A 24,394-nucleotide genomic window follows, 5' to 3' on the forward strand; every position below is an offset into this window, starting at 1 on the left:
TCTCTAGTTAGAATTCAGAGCCTGTATTCATTATGTCTCTAGTTAGAATTCAGAGCCTGTATTCATTATGTCTCTAGTCAGAATTCAGAGCCTGTATTCATTATGTCTCTAGTTAGAATTCAGAGCCTGTATTCATTATGTCTCTAGTCAGAATTCAGAGCCTGTATTCATTATGTCTCTAGTCAGAATTCAGAGCCTGTATTCATTATGTCTCTAGTTAGAATTCAGAGCCTGTATTCATTATGTCTCTAGTTAGAATTCAGAGCCTGTATTCATTATGTCTCTAGTTAGAATTCAGAGCCTGTATTCATTATGTCTCTAGTCAGAATTCAGAGCCTGTATTCATTATGCCTCAGAGTAGTTGTGCTGATCTATGATCAGGTTCCACTGTCCATATAACCGTATTCATTATTATCTATGATCAGGTTCCACTGTCCATATAACCGTATTCATTATTATCTATGATCACGTTCCCCCTATCCATATAACCGTTTTCATTGTGATCTAAAATCAGGTCCCCACTGTCCATATAACCGTTTTCATTGTGATCTAAAATCAGGTCCCCACTGTCCATATAACCTTTTTCATTGTGATCTAAAATCAGGTCCCCACTGTCCATATAACCGTTTTCATTGTGATCTAAAATCAGGTCCCCACTGTCCATATAACCTTTTTCATTGTGATCTAAAATCAGGTCCCCACTGTCCATATAACCTTTTTCATTGTGATCTAAAATCAGGTCCCCACTGTCCATATGACCTTTTTCATTGTGATCTAAAATCAGGTCCCCACTGTCCATATAACCTTATTCATTACGATCTAAAAGGCAACACTGATCCTAGATCAGCAGTCCTACTCCGAGTCTCTTTGTGAAGGTTGGCCCAGGCCTCACTACCTTGTTTTACCTGTCTGACTCGGTCCATGTTCTGATTGAGCAGTACTAATACACATTTTCCATCTATTTTAATGTGTACCTGTCTGGCTCCGTCTATGTCCAGGTTGAGGAGGGCTTTGCCGTCACTCTGAGATGAACACTTGATGCTCTTGATCTGTTTGAAATCCGCTAGACACACAGGCTGGGGGGATAAGAGAGAAACAATTAGCTGATACACTTAACAGCCACAGGTGTAGGGTAAAGGTTGACACGGGAACAAGACTCCAGGGAACAAGACTCCAGGGAACAAGACTCCAGGGAACAAGACTCCAGGGAACAAGACTCCAGGGAACAAGACTCCAGGGAACAAGACTCCCGGGAACAAGACTCCAGGGAACAAGACTCCAGGGAACAAGACTCCAGGGAACAAGACTCCAGGGAACAAGACTCCAGGGAACAAGACTCCAGGGAACAGGACTCCAGGGAACAAGACTCCAGGGAACAAGACTCCAGGGAACAGGACTCCAGGGAACAAGACTCCAGGGAACAAGACTTCCAAGTGGCGCAGCAGTCTAAGGCACTGCATCGCAGTGCTAGAGGCGTCACTACAGACCCTGGCTTCCAGGTTAAGCGGGCGGGTGTTAAAGAAGTGTGGTTTGGCGGGTCATGTTTCGGAGGACGCACGACTCAACCTTTGCCTCCAGAGACCATTGAGGAATTGCAGCGGTGAGACAATTTTGAAAATGGGGAGAAAAAGGGTGATGAAATAAATAAATAAAAATACACTGCTCAAAAAAATAAAGGGAACACTTAAACAACACAATGTAACTCCAAGTCAATCACACTTCTGTGAAATCAAACTGTCCACTTAGGAAGCAACACTGATTGACAATAAATTTCACATGCTGTTGTGCAAATGGAATAGACAAAAGGTGGAAATTATAGGCAATTAGCAAGACACCCCCCAAAACAGGACTGATTCTGCAGGTGGTGACCACAGACCACTTCTCAGTTCCTATGCTTCCTGGCTGATGTTTTGGTCACTTTTGAATGCTGGCGGTGCTCTCACTCTAGTGGTAGCATGAGACGGAGTCTACAACCCACACAAGTGGCTCAGGTAGTGCAGCTCATCCAGGATGGCACATCAATGCGAACTGTGGCAAAAAGGTTTGCTGTGTCTGTCAGCGTAGTGTCCAGAGCATGCAGGCGCTACCAGGAGACAGGCCAGTACATCAGGAGACGTGGAGGAGGCCGTAGGAGGGCAACAACCCAGCAGCAGGACCGCTACCTCCGCCTTTGTGCAAGGAGGTGCACTGCCAGCACCCTGCAAAATGACCTCCAGCAGGCCACAAATGTGTATGTGTCTGCTCAAACGGTCAGAAACAGACTCCATGAGGGTGGAATGAGGGCCCGACGTCCACAGGTGGGGGTTGTGCTTACAGCCCAACACCGTGCAGGACGTTTGGCATTTGCCAGAGAACACCAAGATTGGCAAATTCGCCACTGGCGACCTGTGCTCTTCACAGATGAAAGCAGGTTCACACTGAGCACATGAGCACATGTGACAGACGTGACAGAGTCTGGAGACGCCGTGGAGAACGTTCTGCAGCCTGCAACATCCTCCAGCATGACCGGTTTGGCGATGGGTCAGTCATGGTGTGGGGTGGCATTTCTTTGTGGGGCCGCACAGCCCTCCATGTGCTCGCCTTAGGTAGCCTGACTGCCATTAGGTACCGAGATGAGAACCTCAGACCCCTTGTGAGACCATATGCTGACACATGCACATTTGTGGCCTGCTGGAGGTCATTTTGCAGGGCGCTGGCAGTGCACCTCCTTGCACAAAGGCGGAGGTAGCGGTCCTGCTGCTGGGTCGTTGCCCTCCTACGGCCTCCTCCACGTCTCCTGATATACTGGCCTGTCTCCTGGTAGCGCCTGCATGCTCTGGACACTACGCTGACAGACACAGCAAACCTTTTTGCCACAGTTCGCATTGATGTGCCATCCTGGATGAACTGCACTACCTGAGCCACTTGTGTGGGTTGTAGACTCCGTCTCATGCTACCACTAGAGTGAAAGCACCGCCAGCATTCAAAAGTGACCAAAACATCAGCCAGGAAGCATAGGAACTGAGAAGTGGTCTGTGGTCCCCACCTGCAGAATCACTCCTGTTTTGGGGGGTGTCTTGCTAATTGCCTATAATTTCCACCTTTTGTCTATTCCATTTGCACAACAGCATGTGAAATTTATTGTCAATCAGTGTTGCTTCCTAAGTGGACAGTTTGATTTCACAGAAGTGTGATTGACTTGGAGTTACATTGTGTTGTTTAAGTGTTCCCTTTATTTTTTTGAGCAGTGTACTATTGGGTGTCCTGTGGGATTCTGGTTCTAGGGATCAACTTTGGGACAGGACAGGATGGACAGTAACTGAGTTTTTTTGGTGTGCGTGGGGGGAGGGGGATATGTAATGTGTGGAACATTTTATTTAAAAACTGAGTAGGCCTAATATAGTTTACTTAATATTATTATATTAGTTAAATGTAATTTCACCCCTCCTCTTCCTTCAGCTCACTCTCACGCCTCGCTCCAGTTATAGTCATGGCCACAGCGCAATCACTACTTTACCTCAGATGACAACAAACAGTCAGTGAATGATGAATCCTTCAAGAGAGGAATTGAGTTCATCCGACTCTGGGTAAGTGGAAGTGCTGCTTTCATTGCCAAACTCTGACAATGTGGTTGTTATCAACTGTGTGCAGGGCAGGATACTGTCTGGTGAGCGCCGAGCAGTAGCCAAAGGGAGCAGTCGCTATGGCGAGACGATATTTTGCATTTGTGTTTTCTGTGTGTAAAATGAGCACGGGACGGGAGTCATTTCACAGGGACCGAACAGGAAGGTTCAGTCGTTATAGAGCTGTTGCCGAAACAGGACAGTACGGGAACACATTTGACAAGACAGGACAGTACGGGAAAACATTTGACAAGACAGGACAGGATTTTCACTCCCGTGTCAACCTCTACACTTTTAGATAAAAAAGGGTTCCAAAATGGTTCTTCGGCTGTCCCCATAGGAGAACCCTTTTTGGTTCCAGGTAGAACTCTTTTGGGTTCCATGTAGAACCCTCTGTGGAAAGGGTATTACATGGAACTAAAAAGGGCTCTACCTGGAATCAAACGAGTTCTACACAAGGGTTCTTCAAAGGGTTCCCCTATAGGGACAGCCGAAGGGCAGTTTTAGGTTCTAGACAGCAGCTTTGTTTCTAAGAGTGTAAGGCAGGGTGAAGTCACATTTTCCTTTTAAGTCATTTAGCAGACGCTCTTATCCAGTGCGTTCCTCTTCAGCTAGGTGAGACAACAGCATATCACAATAATAGCAAGTGCATTTCCCCCACAATGCTCAGTAGATGCTGACCTTGGTTTGGTTTTGTATTTTCCATACTAATGGTTAATCTATCACTTGGGGAAACTTCACCCCGGACCCCACACAAGCTGGGGATGGGACATGAAGAACAGGAGAATATCGGACAGAAATCATTCACGACAATGCAATGAAAATGAACAAATAGCAACATATATAACATCCTGCTTACCGCTGAGTCTTTATGGGTGCGTTGGCGAATGCCCTGCATGCTTACCGCTGAGTCTGTATGGGTGCGTTGGCGAATGCCCTCCATGCTTACCGCTGAGTCTGTATGGGTGCGTTGGCGAATGCCCTGCATGCTTACCGCTGAGTCTGTATGGGTGCGTTGGCGAATGCCCTGCATGCTTAACGCTGAGTCTGTATGGATGCGTTGGCGAATGCCCTCCATGCTTACCGCTGAGTCTTTATGGGTGCGTTGGCGAATGCCCTGCATGCTTACCGCTGAGTCTGTATGGGTGCGTTGGCGAATGCCCTGCATGCTTACCGCTGAGTCTGTATGGGTACGTTGGCGAATGCCCTGCATGCTTACCGCTGAGTCTGTATGGGTGCGTTGGCGAATGCCCTGCATGCTTAACGCTGAGTCTTTATGGGTGCGTTGGCGAATGCCCTGCATGCTTACCGCTGAGTCTGTATGGGTGCGTTGGCGAATGCCCTGCATGCTTACCGCTGAGTCTGTATGGGTGCGTTGGCGAATGCCCTGCATGCTTAACGCTGAGTCTGTATGGGTGCGTTGGCGAATGCCCTGCATGCTTACCGCTGAGTCTTTATGGGTGCGTTGGCGAATGCCCTGCATGCTTACCGCTGAGTCTGTATGGGTGCGTTGGCGAATGCCCTGCATGCTTACCGCTGAGTCTGTATGGGTGCGTTGGCGAATGCCCTGCATGCTTACCGCTGAGTCTGTATGGGTGCGTTGGCGAATGCCCTGCATGCTTACCGCTGAGTCTTTATGGGTGCGTTGGCGAATGCCCTGCATGCTTACCGCTGAGTCTGTATGGGTGCGTTGGCGAATGCCCTGCATGCTTACCGCTGAGTCTGTATGGGTGCGTTGGCGAATGCCCTGCATGCTTACCGCTGAGTCTTTATGGGTGCGTTGGCGAATGCCCTGCATGCTTACCGCTGAGTCTTTATGGGTGCGTTGGCGAATGCCCTGCATGCTTACCGCTGAGTCTTTATGGGTGCGTTGGCGAATGCCCTGCATGCTTACCGCTGAGTCTTTATGGGTGCGTTGGCGAATGCCCTGCATGCTTACCGCTGAGTCTTTATGGGTGCATTGGCGAATGCCCTGCATGCTTACCGCTGAGTCTGTATGGGTGCGTTGGCGAATGCCCTCCATGCTTACCGCTGAGTCTTTATGGGTGCGTTGGCGAATGCCCTGCATGCTTACCGCTGAGTCTTTATGGGTGCGTTGGCGAATGCCCTGCATGCTTACCGCTGAGTCTGTATGGGTGCGTTGGCGAATGCCCTCCATGCTTACCGCTAAATCTGTATGGGTGCGTTGGCGAATGCCCTGCATGCTTACCGCTGAGTCTTTATGGGTGCGTTGGCGAATGCCCTGCATGCTTACCGCTGAGTCTTTATGGGTGCGTTGGCGAATGCCCTGCATGCTTACCGCTGAGTCTGTATGGGTGCGTTGGCGAATGCCCTGCATGCTTACCGCTGAGTCTTTATGGGTGCGTTGGCGAATGCCCCTGGCTCCTATCACCAGCTCTACTGACAGACTCCAACCTTGCTGTGGACAAACAGTGGGGTTTTTAACTTAACTTTCATTTCTTGACAAACTTCAGACTCATACAATATTTTCTGTGAAGTGAGCCGTGGAAAAAGGAAACCCGGTGCTTCTTCTTGTCTTATTTTAGATTCTTGCATCATTTGAGGTGCAGTGATCCAAAAGTAATCAGTTATGATCAGGAAAATTATATGATAGGTATTTACTGTGTCCTGACAGGACCTCCCTCAGGTATTTACAGTGTACTGACAGGACCTCCCTCAGGTATTTACTGTGTCCTGACAGGACCTCCCTCAGGTATTTACTGTGTCCTGACAGGACCTCCCTCAGGTATTTACTGTGTACTGACAGGACTTCCCTCAGGTATTTACTGTGTCCTGACAGGACCTCACTCAGGTATTTACTGTGTCCTGACAGGACCTCACTCAGGTATTTACTGTGTCCTGACAGGACCTCCCTCAGGTATTTACTGTGTACTGACAGGACCTCACTCAGGTATTTACAGTGTACTGACAGGACCTCCCTCAGGTATTTACTGTGTACTGACAGGACCTCCCTCAGGTATTTACTGTGTACTGACAGGACCTCACTCAGGTATTTACAGTGTACTGACAGGACCTCCCTCAGGTATTTACTGTGTACTGACAGGACCTCACTCAGGTATTTACTGTGTACTGACAGGACCTCCCTCAGGTATTTACAGTGTACTGACAGGACCTCACTCAGGTATTTACTGTGTACTGACAGGACCTCCCTCAGGTATTTACTGTGTACCGACAGGACCTCCCTCAGGTATTTACTGTGTCCTGACAGGACCTTCCTCAGGTATTTACTGTGTACTGACAGGACCTCACTCAGGTATTTACTGTGTACCGACTGCAAACACCTGAGTGCGGACCTTCCCTAATGGTATTGTTTGTAAAGCCAACAGCAACACGCACCACCAGTTCGCAGGGGTAGACCTCCTCGTCAACGTTGATGAATTCCGTGAGCGTTTTGAAGAAGCGAACCATACACTCGTCCTCCTTCAGAGTAGCGTACTGCTGGAACGTCTGGGTGATCAGTTTCCGAAGGGGACGAGACTGGGACAGAACATCACAACACAAGACAACACTTTCATAACCCTATTTTAACTATGATGTCAAATAGTAATCAGCAGGGTAAACGACGCTGCTAGCATAGAAATTAACAGAAATTATTGAGAAATTAACAGAAATTATCAGAAATTAACAGAAATGATCAGATATGAGAAATGAGAAATTAACAGAAATTATGAGAAATTAACAGAAATTATCAGAAATTAACAGAAATGATCAGATATTATGAGAATTATGAGAAATTATGAGAAATTAACAGAAATTCTCTTTGCTGACATAATAGTTACAGTTAGGCTCATTAAAATCCAATAATATCATGTGGAAATCAAAATGTATAAATGTACCTTCATGCGGTCAATGAGCTCCTGTGGGAAGAACAGGTTCAGCCCCACGTCCTTCCTTCATTGGTCAAAATTAATCACATTCAGAGAGACCAGTTTGAATAAAACAACCAATCAAACCAATGTGATAGAAAAGGGTAGGTAAATAAACCAACCAATCAAACCAATGTGATAGAAAAGGGTAGGTAAATAAACCAACCAATCAAACCAATGTGATAGAAAAGGGTAGGTAAATAAACCAACCAATCAAACCAATGTGATAGAAAAGGGTAGGTAAATAAACCAACCAATCAAACCAATGTGATAGAAAAGGGTAGGTAAATAAACCAACCAATCAAACCAATGTGATAGAAAAGGGTAGGTAAGTAAACCAACCAATCAAACCAATGTGATAGAAAAGGGTAGGTAACAAAAACCAACCAATCAAACCAATGTGATAGAAAAGGGTAGGTAACAAAAACCAACCAATCAAACCAATGTGATAGAAAAGGGTAGGTAACAAAAACCAACCAATCAAACCAATGTGATAGAAAAGGGTAGGTAAATAAACCAACCAATCAAACCAAAGTGATAGAAAAGGGTAGGTAAAAAACCAACCAATCAAACCAATGTGATAGAAAAGGGTAGGTAAATAAACCAACCAATCAAACCAATGTGATAGAAAAGGGTAGGTAAATAAACCAACCAATCAAACCAATGTGATAGAAAAGGGTAGGTAAAAAACCAACCAATCAAACCAATGTGATAGAAAAGGGTATGTAAATAAACCAACCAATCAAACCAATGTGATAGAAAAGGGTAGGTAAATAAACCAACCAATCAAACCAATGTGATAGAAAAGGGTAGGTAAAAAACCAACCAATCAAACCAATGTGATAGAAAAGGGTATGTAAATAAACCAACCAAGGGTAGGTAAATGAAGGTTAAGGTAAATGAAGGTTGGTAGCAACAAACATGTCAAATGTAAGTACTTACTCTAGCAACTCAAAGTTGGACTTCTTCTCCAAACCTTTATCATTCATGTCTTTATAAAACCTCCTGAGGACCAAGCAGATATACACTGTGTTTTATGTTTTAATCTGACTCAGTGATGTTTCCCTGAAGAAAAGCATGTAAGCATTTCACTGTATGGTTTACACCCATTGTATTCTGTCATGTGACAAATAAACTAGAATTGATTTAAAACAACATGACAATACGACCACCAAGCTCTACGGACACACCCACTGTGACGTTGATGACGTCTACACAGTGACGAGAGGATACATAAGGAAAGCCCACAACCTCACCTAATCTCCAGACAGCCCAGCTGCAGGGCCATCCCATCACTGACTTTACTGGCATGGTAATGCATGTAGTCACTACGCACCTAACACAGACCCAAGACGACACAGAGAGAGACCACATTTTACTGTTAATGGGTTAGAGGTAGTTATGCTGAATTCCATTCTCTGACTTTACTGGCATGGTACTGCATGTAATCAACACGCACCTAACACAGACAATATGGACAGAACACATGACCTGTTATCTGTATGAAGTCACTAAGCCTGGTCTCACAGTCTAGACGTAACATAGTACATGTAAATCCGGGACACTCAAATTTGTATGGTACGTTATGTTTGCTGTTAATACATAAAGACAGATGGTTACTTAAGGCTAAAACCAAAGTAGGGTGGTTGGTTGGGGTGGATGGGTAGGCTTATAACGTGAACGTCTAGCAACCCAAAGGTCCCACCAGGAACAACTTCAGGAACAACTTTAGATAATTAGTTGTTCCTGACTCCTAAGCTTAAACTTAACCTTAAACCATAACCTAGCTAATGTTAGCCAGCTAGCTAGAATTCGTAACACATACATTTAGCAAATTCTTAACATATAATACAAATTGTAAGTTGTAACATATCATATGAAATGGGTGATGGACAGCCACAAATGAATACACACCATACGAAACGTAACATGTAATATTAAACGGAGTGTCTCGGATTTACTTACAGAATGATAAGAAAAGCTCTGAGACCAGGTTGCGTAACAATGCATCTACAGTATTACCACAAGTCCAAGACAACAGACAACAGTGAATAATCGCTGACGATGAAGTTCTGGAAATTAGTCATGTGTATTAGTGTGTTCTCTACATAATCAGAGTAGTAATGTGTTCTCTACATAGTCAGAGTAGTAATGTGTTCTCTACATAGTCAGAGTAGTAATGTGTTCTCTACATAGTCAGAGTAGTAATGTGTTCTCTACATAGTCAGAGTAGTAATCAATCAATCAATCAATTTTATTTTATATAGCCCTTCGTACATCAGATAATATCTCGAAGTGCTGTACAGAAACCCAGCCTAAAACCCCAAACAGCTAGAATGCAGGTGTAGAAGCACGGTGGCTAGGAAAAACTCCCTAGAAAGGCCAAAACCTAGGAAGAAACCTAGAGAGGAACCAGGCTATGAGGGGTGGCCAGTCCTCTTCTGGCTGTGCCGGGTGGAGATTATAACAGAACTATGCCAAGATGTTCAAAAATGTTCATAAGTGACAAGCATGGTCAAATAATAATCATGAATAATTTTCAGTTGGCTTTTCATAGCTGATCATTAAGAGTTGAAAAACAACAGGTCTGGGACAGGTGGCGGTTCCATAACCGCAGGCAGAACAGCTGAAATGTGTAGTAATGTAGTTCATGTGTAGTAATGTGTTCTCTACATAGTCAGAGTAGTAATGTGTTCTCTACATAGTCAGAGTAGTAATGTGTTCTCTACATAGTCAGAGTAGTAATGTGTTCTCTACATAGTCAGAGTAGTAATGTGTTCTCTACATAATCAGAGTAGTAATGTGTTCTCTACATAATCAGAGTAGTAATGTGTTCTCTACATAGTCAGAGTAGTAGTGTGTTCTATACATAGTCAGAGTAGTAATGTGTTCTCTACATAGTCAGAGTATGAATGTGTTCTCTACATAGTCAGAGTAGTGATGTGTTCTCTACATAGCATATTCATGTGTTCTATACATAGTCAGAGTAGTAATGTGTTCTCTACATAGTCGGAGTAGTAATGTGTTCTCTACATAGTCAGAGTAGTAATGTGTTCTCTACATAGCATATTCATGTGTTCTCTACATAGTCAGAGTAGTAATGTGTTCTCTACATAGTCAGAGTAGTAATGTGTTCTCTACATAGCATATTCATGTGTTCTCTACTTAGTCAGAGTAGTAATGTGTTCTCTACATAGCATATTCATGTGTTCTCTACATAGTCAGAGTAGTAATGTGTTCTCTACATAGTCAGAGTAGTAATGTGTTCTCTACATAATCAGAGTAGTAATGTGTTCTCTACATAATCAGAGTAGTAATGTGTTCTCTACATAGCATATTAATGTGTTCTCTACATAGTCACAGTATTAATACGTTCTCTACATAATCAGAGTAGTAATGTGTTCTCTACATAGTCAGAGTAATAATGTGTTCTCTACATAATCAGAGTAGTAATGTGTTCTCTACATAGCATATTAATGTGTTCTCTACATAGTCACAGTATTAATACGTTCTCTACATAATCAGAGTAGTAATGTGTTCTCTACATAGTCAGAGTAATAATGTGTTCTCTACATAATCAGAGTAGTAATGTGTTCTCTACATAATCAGAGTAATAATGTGTTCTCTACATAGTCAGAGTAGTAATGTGTTCTCTACATAGTCAGAGTAGTAATGTGTTCTCTACATAATCAGAGTAGTAATGTGTTCTCTACACAATCAGAGTAATAATGTGTTCTCTACATAGTCAGAGTAGTAATGTGTTCTCTACATAGTCAGAGTAGTAGTGTGTTCTCTACATAGTCAGAGTAGTAATGTGTTCTCTACATAATCAGAGTAATAATGTGTTCTCTACATAATCAGAGTAGTAATGTGTTCTCTACATAGTCAGAGTAGTAATGTGTTCTCTACATAGTCAGAGTAGTAATGTGTTCTCTACATAGTCAGAGTAGTAATGTGTTCTCTACATAGTCAGAGTAGTAATGTGTTCTCTACATAGTCAGAGTAGTAATGTGTTCTCTACATAATCAGAGTAGTAATGTGTTCTCTACATAATCAGAGTAATAATGTGTTCTCTACATAGTCAGAGTAGTAATGTGTTCTCTATATAGTCAGAGTAGTAGTGTGTTCTCTACATAGTCAGAGTAGTAATGTGTTCTCTACATAGTCAGAGTAGTAGTGTGTTCTCTACATAGTCAGAGTAGTAGTGTGTTCTCTACATAGTCAGAGTAGTAATGTGTTCTCTACATAATCAGAGTAGTAATGTGTTCTCTACATAGTCAGAGTAGTAATGTGTTCTCTACATAGTCAGAGTATGAATGTGTTCTCTACATAGTCAGAGTAGTAATGTGTTCTCTACATAGCATATTAATGTGTTCTCAACATAGCATATTAATGTGTTCTCTACATAGCATATTCATGTGTTCTCTACATAGTCAGAGTATTAATGTGTTCTCTACATAGCATTTTAATGTGTTCTCTACATAGTCAGATTAGTAATGTGTTCTCTACATAGCATATTAATGTGTTCTCTACATAGTCAGAGTAGTAATGTGTTCTCTACATAATCAGAGTAGTAATGTGTTCTCTACATAATCAGAGTAGTAATGTGTTCTCTACATAATCAGAGTATTAATGTGTTCTCTACATAGTCAGAGTATTAATGTGTTCTCTACATAGCATATTAATGTGTTCTCTACATAATCAGAGTAGTAATGTGTTCTCTACATAATCCGAGTAGTAATGTGTTCTCTACATAGCGTATTCATGTGTTCTCTACATAGTCAGAGTAGTAATGTGTTCTCTACATAGTCAGAGTAATAATGTGTTCTCTACATAGTCAGAGTAGTAATGTGTTCTCTACATAGTCAGAGTAGTAATGTGTTCTCTACATAGTCGGAGTAGTAATGTGTTCTCTACATAATCAGAGTAGTGATGTGTTCTCTACATAGTCAGAGTAATAATGTGTTCTCTACATAGTCAGAGTATGAATGTGTTCTCTACATAGTCAGAGTAGTAATGTGTTCTCTACATAGTCAGAGTAGTAGTGTGGTCTCTACATAGTCAGAGTAGTAATGTGTTCTCTACATAGTCAGAGTATGAATGTGTTCTCTACATAGTCAGAGTAGTGATGTGTTCTCTACATAGCATATTCATGTGTTCTATACATAGTCAGAGTAGTAATGTGTTCTCTACATAGTCGGAGTAGTAATGTGTTCTCTACATAGTCAGAGTAGTAATGTGTTCTCTACATAGTCAGAGTAGTAATGTGTTCTCTACATAGCATATTCATGTGTTCTCTACATAGTCAGAGTAGTAATGTGTTCTCTACATAGTCAGAGTAGTAATGTGTTCTCTACATAGCGTATTCATGTGTTCTCTACATAGTCAGAGTAGTAATGTGTTCTCTACATAGTCAGAGTAATAATGTGTTCTCTACATAGTCAGAGTAGTAATGTGTTCTCTACATAGTCAGAGTAGTAATGTGTTCTCTACATAGTCGGAGTAGTAATGTGTTCTCTACATAATCAGAGTAGTGATGTGTTCTCTACATAGTCAGAGTAATAATGTGTTCTCTACATAGTCAGAGTATGAATGTGTTCTCTACATAGTCAGAGTAGTGATGTGTTCTCTACATAGTCAGAGTAATAATGTGTTCTCTACATAGTCAGAGTAGTAATGTGTTCTCTACATAGCATATTCATGTGTTCTCTACATAGTCAGAGTAGTAGTGTGTTCTCTACATAGTCAGAGTAGTAATGTGTTCTCTACATAGTCAGAGTATGAATGTGTTCTCTACATAGTCAGAGTAGTAATGTGTTCTCTACATAGTCAGAGTAGTAATGTGTTCTCTACATAGTCAGAGTAGTAATGTGTTCTCTACATAGCATATTCATGTGTTCTCTACATAGTCAGAGTAGTAATGTGTTCTCTACATAATCAGAGTAGTAATGTGTTCTCTACATAGTCAGAGTAGTAATGTGTTCTCTACATAGTCAGAGTAGTAGTGTGTTCTCTACATAGTTAGAGTAGTAACGTGTTCTCTACATAGTCAGAGTAGTAATGTGTTCTCTACATAGCATATTAATGTGTTCTCTACATAATCAGAGTAGTAATGTGTTCTCTACATAGTCAGAGTAGTAATGTGTTCTCTACATAGTCAGAGTAGTAATGTGTTCTCTACATAATCAGAGTAGTAATGTGTTCTCTACATAATCAGAGTAGTAATGTGTTCTCTACATAATCAGAGTAATGATGTGTTCTCTACATAGTCAGAGTAGTAATGTGTTCTCTACATAGTCAGAGTAGTAGTGTGTTCTCTACATAGTCAGAGTAGTAATGTGTTCTCTATATAATCAGAGTAGTAATGTGTTCTCTACATAGTCAGAGTAGTAATGTGTTCTCTACATAGTCAGAGTAGTAGTGTGTTCTCTACATAGTCAGAGTAGTAATGTGTTCTCTATATAATCAGAGTAGTAATGTGTTCTCTACATAGTCAGAGTATGAATGTGTTCTCTACATAGTCAGAGTAGTAATGTGTTCTCTACATAGCATATTAATGTGTTCTCTACATAGCATATTCATGTGTTCTCTACATAATCAGAGTAGTAATGTGTTCTCTACATAGAATATTAATGTGTTCTCTACATAGCATATTAATGTGTTCTCTACATAATCAGAGTAGTAATGTGTTCTCTACATAGCATATTAATGTGTTCTCTACATAGCATATTAATGTGTTCTCTACATAATCAGAGTAGTAATGTGTTCTCTACATAGCATATTAATGTGTTCTCTACATAATCAGAGTAGTAATGTGTTCTCTACATAGCATATTAATGTGTTCTCTACATAATCAGAGTAGTAATGTGTTCTCTACATAGCATATTAATGTGTTCTCTACATAGCATATTCATGTGTTCTCTACATAGTCAGAGTATTAATGTGTTCTCTACATAGCATATTAATGTGTTCTCTACATAGTCAGAGTAGTAATGTGTTCTCTACATAGCATATTAATGTGTTCTCTACATAGTCAGAGTAGTAATGTGTTCTCTACATAATCAGAGTAGTAATGTGTTCTCTACATAATCAGAGTAGTAGTGTGTTCTCTACATAATCAGAGTAGTAATGTGTTCTCTACATAGTCAGAGTAGTAATGTGTTCTCTACATAGCATATTAATGTGTTCTCTACATAGTCAGAGTAGTAGTGTGTTCTCTACATAGTCAGAGTAGTAATGTGTTCTCTACATAGTCAGAGTAGTAGTGTGTTCTCTACATAGTCAGAGTAGTAATGTGTTCTCTACATAGTCAGAGTAGTAATGTGTTCTCTACAGTCAGAGTAGTAATGTGTTCTCTACATAGCATATTAATGTGTTCTCTACATAGTCAGAGTAGTAATGTGTTCTCTACATAGTCAGAGTAGTAGTGTGTTCTCTACATAGTCAGAGTAGTAATGTGTTCTCTACATAGTCAGAGTAGTAATGTGTTCTCTACATAGCATATTAATGTGTTCTCTACATAGTCAGAGTAGTAATGTGTTCTCTACATAGTCAGAGTAGTAGTGTGTTCTCTACATAGTCAGAGTAGTAATGTGTTCTCTACATAATCAGAGTAGTAATGTGTTCTCTACATAATCAGAGTAGTAGTGTGTTCTCTACATAGTCAGAGTAGTAATGTGTTCTCTACATAGTCAGAGTAGTAATGTGTTCTCTACATAGCATATTAATGTGTTCTCTACATAGTCAGAGTAGTAGTGTGTTCTCTACATAGTCAGAGTAGTAATGTGTTCTCTACATAGTCAGAGTAGTAGTGTGTTCTCTACATAGTCAGAGTAGTAATGTGTTCTCTACATAGTCAGAGTAGTAATGTGTTCTCTACAGTCAGAGTAGTAATGTGTTCTCTACATAGTCAGAGTAGTAGTGTGTTCTCTACATAGTCAGAGTAGTAATGTGTTCTCTACATAATCAGAGTAGTAATGTGTTCTCTACATAATCAGAGTAGTAATGTGTTCTCTACATAGCATATTAATGTGTTCTCTACATAATCAGAGTAGTAATGTGTTCTCTACATAATCAGAGTAGTAATGTGTTCTTTACATAATCAGAGTAATAATGTGTTCTCTACATAGTCAGAGTAGTAATGTGTTCTCTACATAGTCAGAGTAGTAGTGTGTTCTCTACATAGCATATTAATGTGTTCTCTACATAGCATATTAATGTGTTCTCTACATAGCATATTAATGTGTTCTCTACATAATCAGAGTAGTAATGTGTTCTCTACATAGCATATTAATATGTTCTCTACATAGTCAGAGTAGTAATGTGTTCTCTACATAGCATATTAATGTGTTTTCTACATAATCAGAGTAGTAATGTGTTCTCTACATAGCATATTAATGTGTTCTCTACATAGCATATTCATGTGTTCTCTACATAGTCAGAGTATTAATGTGTTCTCTACATAGCATATTAATGTGTTCTCTACATAGTCAGAGTAGTAATGTGTTCTCTACATAGCATATTAATGTGTTCTCTACATAGTCAGAGTAGTAATGTGTTCTCTACATAATCAGAGTAGTAATGTGTTCTCTACATAATCAGAGTAGTAATGTGTTCTCTACATAATCAGAGTATTAATGTGTTCTCTACATAGTCAGAGTAGTAATCTGTTCTCTACATAGCATATTAATGTGTTCTCTACAAAATCAGAGTAGTAATGTGTTCTCTACATAATCAGAGTAGTAATGTGTTCTCTACATAGCGTATTCATGTGTTCTCTACATAGTCAGAGTAGTAATGTGTTCTCTACATAGTCAGAGTAATAATGTGTTCTCTACATAGTCAGAGTAGTAATGTGTTCTCTACATAGTCAGAGTAATAATGTGTTCTCTACATAGTCAGAGTAGTAATGTGTTCTCTACATAATCAGAGTAATAATGGGTTCTGTACATAGTCAGAGTAGTAATGTGTTCTCTACATAGTCAGAGTAGTAGTGTGTTCTCTACATAGTCAGAGTAGTAATGTGTTCTCTACATAATCAGAGTAGTAATGTGTTCTCTACATAGTCAGAGTATGAATGTGTTCTCTACATAGTCAGAGTAGTAATGTGTTCTCTACATAGCATATTAATGTGTTCTCTACATAGCATATTAATGTGTTCTCTACATAGCATATTAATGTGTTCTCTACATAATCAGAGTAGTAATGTGTTCTCTACATAGCATATTAATGTGTTCTCTACATAGCATATTAATGTGTTCTCTACATAATCAGAGTAGTAATGTGTTCTCTACATAGCCTATTAATGTGTTCTCTACATTGCATATTCATGTGTTCTCTACATAGTCAGAGTATTAATGTGTTCTCTACATAGCATATTAATGTGTTCTCTACATAGTCAGAGTAGTAATGTGTTCTCTACATAGCATATTAATGTGTTCTCTACATAGTCAGAGTAGTAATGTGTTCTCTACATAATCAGAGTAGTAATGTGTTCTCTACATAATCAGAGTAGTAATGTGTTCTCTACATAATCAGAGTAGTAATGTGTTCTCTACATAGTCAGAGTAGTAGTGTGTTCTCTACATAGTCAGAGTAGTAATGTGTTCTCTATATAATCAGAGTAGTAATGTGTTCTCTACATAATCAGAGTATTAATGTGTTCTCTACATAGTCAGAGTAGTAATGTGTTCTCTACATAGTCAGAGTAATAATGTGTTCTCTACATAGTCAGAGTAGTAATGTGTTCTCTACATAGCATATTCATGTGTTCTCTACATAGTCAGAGTAGTAGTGTGTTCTCTACATAGTCAGAGTAGTAATGTGTTCTCTACATAGTCAGAGTATGAATGTGTTCTCTACATAGTCAGAGTAGTAATGTGTTCTCTACATAGTCAGAGTAGTAATTTGTTCTCTACATAGTCAGAGTAGTAATGTGTTCTCTACATAGCATATTCATGTGTTCTCTACATAATCAGAGTAGTAATGTGTTCTCTACATAGTCAGAGTAGTAATGTGTTCTCTACATAGTCAGAGTAGTAATGTGTTCTCTACATAGCATATTAATGTGTTCTCTACATAGTCACAGTATTAATACGTTCTCTACATAGTCAGAGTAGTAATGTGTTCTCTACATAGTCAGAGTAATAATGTGTTCTCTACATAATCAGAGTAGTAATGTGTTCTCTACATAGTCAGAGTAGTAATGTGTTCTCTACATAGTCAGAGTAGTAATGTGTTCTCTACATAATCAGAGTAATAATGTGTTCTCTACATAGTCAGAGTAGTAATGTGTTCTCTACATAGCATATTCATGTGTTCTCTACATAATCAGAGTAGTAATGTGTTCTCTACATAGTCAGAGTAGTAATGTGTTCTCTACATAGTCAGAGTAGTAATGTGTTCTCTACATAGCATATTAATGTGTTCTCTACATAGTCACAGTATTAATACGTTCTCTACATAGTCAGAGTAGTAATGTGTTCTCTACATAGTCAGAGTAATAATGTGTTCTCTACATAATCAGAGTAGTAATGTGTTCTCTACATAATCAGAGTATTAATGTGTTCTCTACATAGTCAGAGTAGTAATCTCTTCTCTACATAGCATATTAATGTGTTCTCTACAAAATCAGAGTAGTAATGTGTTCTCTACATAATCAGAGTAGTAATGTGTTCTCTACATAGCGTATTCATGTGTTCTCTACATAGTCAGAGTAGTAATGTGTTCTCTACATAGTCAGAGTAATAATGTGTTCTCTACATAGTCAGAGTAGTAATGTGTTCTCTACATAGTCAGAGTAATAATGTGTTCTCTACATAGTCAGAGTAGTAATGTGTTCTCTACATAGTCAGAGTAATAATGTGTTCTCTACATAGTCAGAGTAGTAATGTGTTCTCTACATAATCAGAGTAATAATGTGTTCTCTACATAGTCAGAGTAGTAATGTGTTCTCTACATAGTCAGAGTAGTAGTGTGTTCTCTACATAGTCAGAGTAGTAATGTGTTCTCTACATAATCAGAGTAGTAATGTGTTCTCTACATAGTCAGAGTATGAATGTGTTCTCTACATAGTCAGAGTAGTAATGTGTTCTCTACATAGCATATTAATGTGTTCTCTACATAGCATATTAATGTGTTCTCTACATAGCATATTAATGTGTTCTCTACATAATCAGAGTAGTAATGTGTTCTCTACATAGCATATTAATGTGTTCTCTACATAGCATATTAATGTGTTCTCTACATAATCAGAGTAGTAATGTGTTCTCTACATAGCATATTAATGTGTTCTCTACATAGCATATTCATGTGTTCTCTACATAGTCAGAGTATTAATGTGTTCTCTACATAGCATATTCATGTGTTCTCTACATAGTCAGAGTATTAATGTGTTCTCTACATAGCATACTAATGTGTTCTCTACATAGTCAGAGTAGTAATGTGTTCTCTACATAGCATATTAATGTGTTCTCTACATAGTCAGAGTAGTAATGTGTTCTCTACATAATCAGAGTAGTAATGTGTTCTCTACATAATCAGAGTAGTAATGTGTTCTCTACATAATCAGAGTAGTAATGTGTTCTCTACATAGTCAGAGTAGTAGTGTGTTCTCTACATAGTCAGAGTAGTAATGTGTTCTCTATATAATCAGAGTAGTAATGTGTTCTCTACATAATCAGAGTATTAATGTGTTCTCTACATAGTCAGAGTAGTAATGTGTTCTCTACATAGTCAGAGTAATAATGTGTTCTCTACATAGTCAGAGTAGTAATGTGTTCTCTACATTATCAGAGTATTAATGTGTTCTCTACATAGTCAGAGTAATAATGTGTTCTCTACATAGTCAGAGTAGTAATGTGTTCTCTACATAGCATATTCATGTGTTCTCTACATAGTCAGAGTAGTAGTGTGTTCTCTACATAGTCAGAGTAGTAATGTGTTCTCTACATAGTCAGAGTATAAATGTGTTCTCTACATAGTCAGAGTAGTAATGTGTTCTCTACATAGTCAGAGTAGTAATTTGTTCTCTACATAGTCAGAGTAGTAATGTGTTCTCTACATAGCATATTCATGTGTTCTCTACATAATCAGAGTAGTAATGTGTTCTCTACATAGTCAGAGTAGTAATGTGTTCTCTACATAGTCAGAGTAGTAATGTGTTCTCTACATAGCATATTAATGTGTTCTCTACATAGTCACAGTATTAATACGTTCTCTACATAGTCAGAGTAGTAATGTGTTCTCTACATAGTCAGAGTAATAATGTGTTCTCTACATAATCAGAGTAGTAATGTGTTCTCTACATAGTCAGAGTAGTAATGTGTTCTCTACATAGTCAGAGTAGTAATGTGTTCTCTACATAGTCAGAGTAGTAATGTGTTCTCTACATAGTCAGAGTATGAATGTGTTCTCTACATAGTCAGAGTAGTAATGTGTTCTCTACATAGCATATTAATGTGTTCTCTACATAGCATATTAATGTGTTCTCTACATAGCATATTAATGTGTTCTCTACATAATCAGAGTAGTAATGTGTTCTCTACATAGCATATTAATGTGTTCTCTACATAGCATATTAATGTGTTCTCTACATAGCATATTAATGTGTTCTCTACATAATCAGAGTAGTAATGTGTTCTCTACATAGCATATTCATGTGTTCTCTACATAGTCAGAGTATTAATGTGTTCTCTACATAGCATATTAATGTGTTCTCTACATAGTCAGAGTAGTAATGTGTTCTCTACATAGCATATTAATGTGTTCTCTACATAGTCAGAGTAGTAATGTGTTCTCTACATAATCAGAGTAGTAATGTGTTCTCTACATAGTCAGAGTAGTAGTGTGTTCTCTACATAGTCAGAGTAGTAATGTGTTCTCTACATAGTCACAGTATTAATATGTTCTCTACATAGTCACAGTATTAATGTGTTCTCTACATAGTCAGAGTAGTGCTTGCTGTCTACTGTACCTGTTGATAGAAATACAGCAGTGTGGTTCTGTCTTCTTTAAACTTTTCCAGGAAGTTGACTGGAATGTAGCGGACTCTCAGGTCATACCTGGGGAGAGATGAAAATATCCATATTTTAGAGTAGGACTTTTCAACTGATAAACGTACACATATTTTAGAGTAGGAGTCTTCAACTGATGAACGTACCCATATTTTAGAGTAGGAGTCTTCAACTGATGAACGTACCCATATTTTAGAGTAGGAGTCTTCAACTGATGAACGTACCCATATTTTAGAGTAGGAGTCTTCAACTGATGAACGTCCCCATATTTTAGAGTAGGAGTTTTCAACTGATAAACGTACCCATATTTTCAACTGATGAACGTACCCATATTTTATTGTAGGAGTCTTCAACTGATAAACGTACCCATATTTTAGAGTAGGAGTCTTCAACTGATGAACGTACCCATATTTTAGAGTAGGAGTCTTCAACTGATAAACGTACCCATATTTTAGAGTAGGAGTTTTCAACTGATGAACGTACCCATATTTTAGAGTAGGAGTTTTCAACTGATGAACGTACCCATATTTTAGAGTAGGAGTCTTCAACTGATGAACGTACCCATATTTTAGAGTAGGAGTCTTCAACTGATGAATGTACCCATATTTTAGAGTAGGAGTTTTCAACTGATGAACGTACCCATATTTTAGAGTAGGAGTTTTCAACTGATGAACGTACCCATATTTTAGAGTAGGAGTCTTCAACTGATGAACGTAGCCATATTTTAGAGTAGGAGTCTTCAGCCTTGTCTTGGTCGGGGACCCCGTCCCAGGCAAACCCAAAGCACCACCACAACTTAATATTTTACAGTGAAGGTTGAAGCAGAAACAAAGTCCTTGTCTTGCGACTCTTTCGTCTTGTGACTCCATGGGGAAACTCCTTTAAACTTTAAAAGGCTGTCATACATTGGTTCACTTATGCCCTAAAATAAATGTGTTCATATGAGCAGGAATATTGTATATACATTTGTTCATATGGGCAGAATATTGGCGGCAAACCGGCAACCCATGGTCCTCATCATACATTAGTAAAAATAAATAATTGCATGTCTTGTCATCAGGTGAATGATAATGGCAAGGAGAAATAATCAACATCAGTCTCCCCTTCTCCACCTCCTCAATCCCTGTCCCACTCCTCCTCCACCTCCTCAATCCCTGTCCCACTCCTCCTCCACCTCCTCAATCCCTGTCCCACTCCTCCTCCACCTCCTCAATCCCTGTCCCACTCCTCCTCCACCTCCTCCACCCCTGTCCCACTCCTCCTCCACCTCCTCAATCCCTGTCCCACTCCTCCTCCACCTCCTCCACCCCTCTCCCACTCCTCCTCCACCTCCTCCACCCCTGTCCCACTCCTCCTCCACCTCCTCAATCCCTGTCCCACTCCTCCTCCACCTCCTCCACCCCTGTCCCACTCCTGCTCCACCTCCTCCACCCCTGTCCCACTCCACCTCCACCTCCTCAATCCCTGTCCCACTCCTCCTCCACCTCCTCAATCCCTGTCCCACTCCACCTCCACCTCCTCCACCCCTGTCCCACTCCTCCTCCACCTCCTCAATCCCTGTCCCACTCCTCCTCCACCTCCTCCACCCCTGTCCCACTCCTCCTCCACCTCCTCCACCCCTGTCCCACTCCACCTCCACCTCCTCAATCCCTGTCCCACTCCTCCTCCACCTCCTCAATCCCAGTCCCACTCCTCCTCCACCTCCTCCACCCCTGTGCCACTCCTCCTTCACCCCCTCCACCCCTGTCCCACTCCACCTCCACCTCCTCAATCCCTGTCCCACTCCTCCTCCACCTCCTCCACCCCTGTCCCACTCCTCCTCCACCTCCTCCACCCCTGTCCCACTCCACCTCCACCTCCTCAATCCCTGTCCCACTCCTCCTCCACCTCCTCAATCCCTGTCCCACTCCACCTCCACCTCCTCCACCCCTGTCCCACTCCTCCTCCACCTCCTCAATCCCTGTCCCACTCCTCCTCCACCTCCTCAACCCCTGTCCCACTCCTCCTCCACCTCCTCCACCCCTGTCCCACTCCACCTCCACCTCCTCAATCCCTGTCCCACTCCTCCTCCACCTCCTCAATCCCAGTCCCACTCCTCCTCCACCTCCTCCAACCCTGTGCCACTCCTCCTTCACCCCCTCCACCCCTGTCCCACTCCACCTCCACCTCCTCAATCCCTGTCCCACTCCACCTCCACCTCCTCAATCCCTGTCCCACTCCACCTCCACCTCCTCCACCCCTGTCCCACTCCTCCTCCACCTCCTCAATCCCTGTCCCACTCCTCCTCCACCTCCTCTTCCCTGTCCTATACCTCCTCCTCCCTGTCCCATACCTCCTCCACCCCTATCCCACTCCTCCTCCACCTCCTCTTCCCTGTCCCATACCTCCTCCACCCTGTCCCACTCCTCCACCCTGTCCCACTCCTCCACCCTGTCCCACTCCTCCACCCTGTCCCACTCCTACTCCTCCACCCTGTCCCACTCCTCCACCCTGTCCCACTCCCACTCCTCCACCCTGTCCTACTCCTCCACCCTGTCCCACTCCTCCACCCTGTCCCCCTCCTCCACCCTGTCCCCCTCCTCCACCCTGTCCCACTCCTCCACCCTGTCCCACTCCTCCACCCTGTCCCACTCCTCCACCCTGTCCCACTCCTCCACCCTGTCCCACTCCTCCACCCTGTCCCACTCCTCCACCCTGTCCTACTCCTCCACCCTGTCATACTCCTCCACCCTGTCCCACTCCTACTCCTCCACCCTGTCCCACTCCTCCACCCTGTCCCCCTCCTCCACCCTGTCCCACTCCTACTCCTCCACCCTGTCCCACTCCTCCACCCTGTCCCACTCCTCCACCCTGTCCTACTCCTCCACCCTGTCCTACTCCTCCACCCTGTCCCACTCCTCCACCCTGTCCCATACCTCCTCTTCCCTGTCCCATACCTCCTCCTCCCTGTCCCATACCTCCTCCACCCTGTCCCACTCCTCCACCCTGTCCCACTCCTCCACCCTGTCCCACTCCTCCACCCTGTCCCATACCTCCTCCTCCCTGTCCCATACCTCCTCCACCCTGTCCCATACCTCCTCCACCCTGTCCCACTCTTCCACCCTGTCCCACTCCTCCACCCTGTCCCACTCCTCCACCCTATCCTACTCCGCCAACCCTGTCCCATACCTCCTCTTCCCTGTCCCATACCTCCTCCACCCTGTCCCATACCTCCTCCACCCTGTCCCATACCTCCTCCTCCCTGCCCCACCCTTCCTTCACTCGTCTCTCCTCCTCGACCTCCTCCTCCCGGGCCCACCCCCTACTCCACTCATCTCTCCTCCCCCCCTCGTCCACCTCCTCCCTATCCCACCCCAATCCTCCACTCATCTCTCCTCCCCCCCTCGTCCACCTCCTCCCTGTCCCATCCCTCCACTCCCACTCCTCCACCCTGTCCTACTCCTCCACCCTGTCCCACTCCTCCCTGTCCCAGCCTTCCTTCACTCGTTTCTCCTCCTCCACCTCCTCCTCCCTGTCCCACCCCTCCTCCACCCATCTCTCCTCCCCCCCTCATCCACCTCCTCCCTGTCCCATCCCTCCACCCCTCCTCTCACCTCCACTCTGCCTCCAGGTGATGACTCTCATAGCGTTGCTCCACCTCCCCCACGGTCAGGTCTGGATGAAGCCAGTGGAGCTCGTCTGACTTCAGGTGCTTCAGCAGTAGACCATAGCAGCCTTTATACTGGATGTTAGGACCCAGCCTACCACTGGTCAGGATAGACTGCACTATAGCCTGGAGGAGAGAGACCAGTATGGAGACAGTCACAGTTAAAAGGATACCACTGGTCAGGATAGACTGCACTATAGCCTGGAGGAGAGAGACCAGTATGGAGACAGTCACAGTTAAAAGGAT

The 24,394-nt window shown here is 42.0% G+C and overlaps 1 protein-coding gene across 1 annotated transcript in view; it reads right to left on the reverse strand.

The window, feature by feature from the left end:
• The window catches only part of LOC129817862 (protein-tyrosine kinase 2-beta-like), a 76,800-nt gene that overhangs the window by 31,726 nt on the left and 20,680 nt on the right, over positions 1-24,394 (reverse strand). Inside the window, exons 3-10 of the mRNA XM_055873457.1 lie at positions 24,096-24,274; positions 20,463-20,550; positions 8,746-8,825; positions 8,432-8,494; positions 7,460-7,514; positions 6,960-7,100; positions 5,947-6,021; positions 975-1,076 (exon numbers count right to left, since the gene is read on the reverse strand). Coding sequence (XP_055729432.1) covers positions 975-1,076; positions 5,947-6,021; positions 6,960-7,100; positions 7,460-7,514; positions 8,432-8,494; positions 8,746-8,825; positions 20,463-20,550; positions 24,096-24,274 — 783 coding nt within the window. The remainder of the gene's footprint in view (positions 1-974; positions 1,077-5,946; positions 6,022-6,959; positions 7,101-7,459; positions 7,515-8,431; positions 8,495-8,745; positions 8,826-20,462; positions 20,551-24,095; positions 24,275-24,394) is intronic.

This window comes from Salvelinus fontinalis, chromosome 20 (genome assembly GCF_029448725.1).
Source record: "Salvelinus fontinalis isolate EN_2023a chromosome 20, ASM2944872v1, whole genome shotgun sequence".
Taxonomy (NCBI): domain Eukaryota; kingdom Metazoa; phylum Chordata; class Actinopteri; order Salmoniformes; family Salmonidae; genus Salvelinus; species Salvelinus fontinalis.